The sequence below is a fragment of the Phaethon aethereus genome (assembly GCF_964289735.1).
Source record: "Phaethon aethereus genome assembly, chromosome: 6".
Taxonomy (NCBI): Eukaryota; Metazoa; Chordata; class Aves; order Phaethontiformes; family Phaethontidae; genus Phaethon; species Phaethon aethereus.
This window is the reverse complement of record NC_138580.1, coordinates 43485073-43490049: the sequence shown is the minus strand read 5'-3', so window position 1 is coordinate 43490049 and position 4977 is coordinate 43485073. Positions and strand designations below refer to the sequence as shown.

Sequence of the window (4977 nt, the reverse complement as noted above, 5' to 3'; positions counted from 1 at the left end):
ATGCCCAGTGGCTCCGGGCGAGCTTCCCGGAGAGGGGCCCAAACAAAGCGCTAGTGGATCAGCTCCCTGCGCCCCACCCAGCGGGGGGCTTAGCCCCCTCCTGCTGCTAATACTGGCCGTCCGACAGGCCCAGGCACCCTGGGAAGGTAACCGAGATGCTGCCAGGTCCCTCCTGCCAGCCCTGCTAGGTATAAGAGCCCGGCGGGCCAGCTGCAAGCAGGGCAGCCATGCCAGGGGGACAGGCCCTGCTGCTGCTCACAGGGCTTGCAGGCACCCTGCAGGAGCGGGACCTGGGTGGCAGCGATGCCTTGGTCATCGCCGTGTCCAGTGGGGGACCCTGAGGCGACTGGGCCTGGCTGGAGATGTGTCCCAAGGGTTCCTACGCCAGCGGCGTCAGCTTCAAGGTGCAGCCTCCATGCCGGTGCCCGCAGCCGGTCCAGGGACCCCACTCCCACGGGGAATTAACCCCCCACCTCTGTTCCCTCACACATGGAGGTGCCCCAAGGGGTGATGGAGGACGACACAGCCCTCAACGGGATTCGGCTGCACTGTTCCCACGGTGGGGACCCCAGTGGTGGCTACACAGCCGAGTCCCAGAGCGGCAGGTGAGCCCCCGTTCCGCCATCCCCTCCCCATGGCTGGAGAGCCTCCTCCATGGCTGCCTCCAGCTCCACAGGCCTTGTGCTCTCTCCTCCTCCCGCACTCCCCGGCCCCGGTGCTGACCGCCTTCTCTCTCCCCTGTCTAGGAGGGGCGGCTGGTGGGAGGCCCACTGGTGCCTGCACCGAGGGTGCCTGGTGGGCTTCGTGCTGCGGGTCCAGGCACCCCAGCATGGGCTGCTGAGCAATGAAGCGGCCACCACCAGCTCCCGCTTCGCCTGCTCCGACGGGCATGTCCTGGAGGGGCCGGGGTCTGCCTGGGGCCAGTGGGGCAGCTGGAGCCGCCAGTGCCCCAGGGTGGTGTGCGGCATCCAGACATGGCAGGATCCTGCATGGGGGCTGAAGAGGGATGACACAGCCCTGAACGATCTGCATCTCTTCTCCTGCCCATAACGAGTGCTGGAAACCCGCTGCAGGGCACCCAATCCCGTGACCCAGCTCCACAGTAGAGCTTGTGAGCAGGGTCCCCTCTCCCAGGACCCTACATCCACCGGGAGGTGCCTTAGCCCTGGTACCCTCAGGGGGCACCTTCCCCTTGTCCCCATGGGCTCCATCATTGCACAAGTGCTGCTGCTGGCCCCCCCAATACCTACCCCACTTCCCAGGGATGCGCCTAAGTCCTTTCTGCCCCCACCCAGACTTCCAGATATTCCCCAGCATCTCCAGGGACTGTCCCTGTCCTGCCCTGAAACAAGCTTTTGGTAAAAGCATGCACCCAGGCTGCGCCGGGGCAGCTTCACTGTTGAGGGGGGGCAAACCGGCGCAGTGAAACGGGGAGCTGGGGCTGGCCCTGCCAGGACACGGGGACACATCTCCCACCGAAGGGGGTAACCGAGAAGTGGCAGACAGGCCCTTCTCAGAGGCCAAAAGGATGGGAGGCTACAGGCACTGGTGGAAATCCTGATGAGGCAGAAGGAGTGGGGCTGCTGGGGACCCCTACTCGAGGCAGAGACCCCCAGCAGTGCTCCCAGCTTGGGGCAGGGAGGAAAAACAGCCCCCGGGCCCAGGCACCACTGGGAGTCGAACCCAGGATCTCCTGTTTACTAGACAGGCGCTTTAACCAGCTGAGCCATGGCGCCCACCTGCCCCACAACCATGGGGTGCCCCATGGCACGGGGTGTGTCACAGCCACGGCCCCTGCCCAGACCCTGTTCCTGTCTTGCTGCCACCCCGACACCAGGATCACGCTGCAGGACCAATGGGCCAGGGCACAGCGTTGGGACCCCGGGGATGGGGGGAGATTCCTGCGTGTCACACTAAGCTCAAAGTCCCGGCAACTGCGGCGTGTCCCTGGGAGAGAAAAAGCGATGGCCCAAATTGGGGTCCCAAGTGAGCTCTGTGCCGGCCGGCTGGGAGCAGGGCAAGGGGTGCCCAAAAAGGAGGGCTCGTCCGGGAGTTGAACCCGGGACCTCTCGCACCCTAAGCGAGAATCATACCCCTAGACCAACGAGCCGGGGTGCGCAGCTGCCCGCGCACCCCCAGCCTGTGCCGGGCACGGGGGTGCCGGGGGGCGGCGCTGCCCGCGCCCCCCGCTGCCCTGGGCGCTGCTTTTCGGGGCCGGGCCCCGCCGCCCGGCCCTGGGGCGCAGAGCGGGGCCGGGGGGGTGCGGGGATGCACCGGCCGCCCCGCAGACTTGCTGCTTCCCAGGGAAATGGGGCGCACGGGGGGTCCGGGGCGGGGGGCCCGGGGCGGGGGGCAGGTGTGTCCCCCGGGTGCCCGGGGCTGGGGCTGTGATGGCCGAGGGGTGAAGGCGTTGGACTCGAAATCCAATAGGGTTTCCCTGCGCAGGTTCGAATCCTGCTCACAGCGAGAGATTTTACCCGCCGCCATGGGTGCCCACACTGGGGGTCCTGGGGTGCCCACGCTCCTGAGGGCCCTTGGGGAGCTGGGGTGGGAGTGTGCGAGGAGCCAGGCCAGCTCCTGCCTCGCGAGCAGCTCCTGCAGCAGGGAACCTGCTCCCTGGCTAATGCCCCAGACAGGGGCTGTGATGGCGCCCAGGGCAAGGGCGACACAGGCTCCTCAGTGGTTCTCAGACCGGGAAGAGGTGAGGAAGGAGCCATCAAGGGGAGTGGGGTGGGGACCTGTGGACCATTTTGCTGAACCTCTCCCCATCATCGCCCTGTGCATGATCCCCGGGGGAGCTGGGGAAGCCAATGGCCAGAGGGCAGAGGGGAGGGAGAGGGCAGCACCCTGGGGGAGCTGCCCCCCACCTGTCTGAGGCACGGGCTGGCCCGTGGGGGCCGTGGGGCTGACTGGGACAGCATCTGTGTTGGGTGCCCCCTGCGCACCCCGGCTCGTTGGTCTAGGGGTATGATTCTCGCTTAGGGTGCGAGAGGTCCCGGGTTCAACTCCCGGACGAGCCCTCCTTTTGGGCACCCGCCGCCGGCCACAGGCCCCACAGGAACCGGGCACAGATGGGGCAACCTTGCTCAAGCACAGGGGGGACGGGCGGCCTCAACAGCTCCGCAGCTCCTGCCAACACCAACATTCAGCCCGAGCCCCCTGGGGAAGCGACACAAAGTGCCCCCCCACCCCGCAGCGCCCGGCCAGGGCAGGGAAAGGGCCGCCGGCATTTCCCCACAGACTGTAGGTGCCGGGAAGCAGCTCCAGCCCAGCCAGGCCTGCCAGCTACCCCAGTGCTTTTCTGTGGGGGCTGGGGGCCTCTGGCAGCCCCACAGACAGCAATGAGGGGGTTCTGGGGGGCAAAAGGACGTGGAGATGCTGGGGGTTGAACCCAGGGCCTCTTACACGCAAAGCAAGCGCTCTCCCGCTGAGCTACATCCCCTGTGCCTGGGCAGCCGTGGGGGCCTGGCCAAGTCCCCTCAGCCCCACTGCTGCCCCACTGCCCACCGCTCGCCCTGCTCTGCCCCCAGGGCCCCAAAAACCAACCATGAGGGCCTGCTCTCCACCATCCCCATTGCTGCTTGTAAGGGCCTCCTGGCTGCGGGGACGTGCCTACCCCAAACACTCCGCCCATCCCCGCTGCACCTGGCACCGGTTCCCTCCCACTACCCCGGCCCTGGTCCCACCACAGGCTGGCACCACGCACGCCAGTCGAGGAAAGTGGGTGCCCAAAAGGAGGGCTCGTCCGGGAGTTGAACCCGGGACCTCTCGCACCCGAAGCGAGAATCATACCCCTAGACCAACGAGCCGGGGTGCCACAGGAGGGCAGGAACCCCTTGCTTGAGCCCCAGTACACAGGGAACTGGTTGTAGTGGGATAGAACCTGGGAAAGTGCTTTTTGGCCCCGGTGGATGTTCACGGCTGGGAGGTGCCCCTTGCTCTGCCCTAGTTGTGGGGCTGGCACCTGGACATGGCCATGGGCTGTGACCACCTTGGCTCCGAAAGCCACAGGACCAAGAGGAGCAGGGTGGGCAGCAGGACCCCCAGTGTAGGCAGGGGGATGTAGCTCAGCGGGAGAGCGCTTGCTTCGCATGTAAGAGGCCCTGGGTTCAATCCCCAGCATCTCCAGCTTTTGCCCCCTCCACAGGGTAGTGGTGATAAGCTCCACTGCTACCTCCGGAAGGCCTCCTCAAAGGAGATTCCTCATGCCCATACCCTGCCCCACGGCCCTCAGGCAGAACTGTCCACGGGGGTCGTGGTGGCAGCAGGGCCCTGTTCTGCCATCCCCCACTGCCCCGGCAGCCCCTTCCCACCCAGGAGAGTCCAGCCTCGGCCGTGGCCGCACCAGGTCTCTTCACCCACGGGGCAGCGGGCAGCACCTTGCTCCCGGCGGTGGCGGGACCGTCCCTTCAGAGGGGACGTGGCCGAGCTGCCGAGGCCACCCGTCCCCCTTGAGCCATGCAGCATCGCCCTGTCCGTGCCCCATCCCTGGTGGTGGGTTGGCTAAAAGGAGGACTTGTCTCGGGGTTGAACCTGGGGTCCCACAGGCCCACCGCGGTGCCCAGCACAAGAAAGGACAGCTGCTCAGAGCACTGACCTCTCCCTCTCCACTGCTCTCCAGCCATCGGCTCCCACGCAATGGGGCTGCCCTGGCCCCCAACTCCACCCAGCCTTGGGTAAAAACTCTCGCTGTGAGCAGGATTCGAACCTGCGCAGGGAAACCCTATTGGATTTCAAGTCCAACGCCTTCACCCCTCGGCCATCACAGCCCCTGGCATCTGTTGTGGGGTGGGGACACCCCACCTTTGCCCTGGGCTCTGCCTCTGGGGAGAAAATGCCTCCAGCCTGGTGTGGGACCACCTGCACAGTCCCAGTACCAGTGGGACTGGTGTTGGGACATGTGCCAGGGTGGGAAAAAGGGAACATCCAGACGCATTTACCGAGGCCTGGGAAAAAATCAGGCGCAGAAGAGAGCCT

General features: G+C 66.4%; 1 protein-coding gene across 1 annotated transcript; it reads left to right on the top strand.

Moving 5' to 3' along the window:
- Nucleotides 1-510: 510 nt before the first annotated feature.
- LOC309406427 (vitelline membrane outer layer protein 1 homolog) lies at nt 511-1050 on the top strand (the record flags this gene model as incomplete). The annotated part of the gene is made up of 2 exons (XM_082001590.1): nt 511-605; nt 747-1050. The coding sequence occupies 2 exons, from the start codon at nt 511-513 to the stop codon at nt 1048-1050; spliced, it is 399 nt and encodes a 132-aa protein (XP_081857716.1).
- Between the last annotated feature and the right edge of the window lie 3927 nt (nt 1051-4977).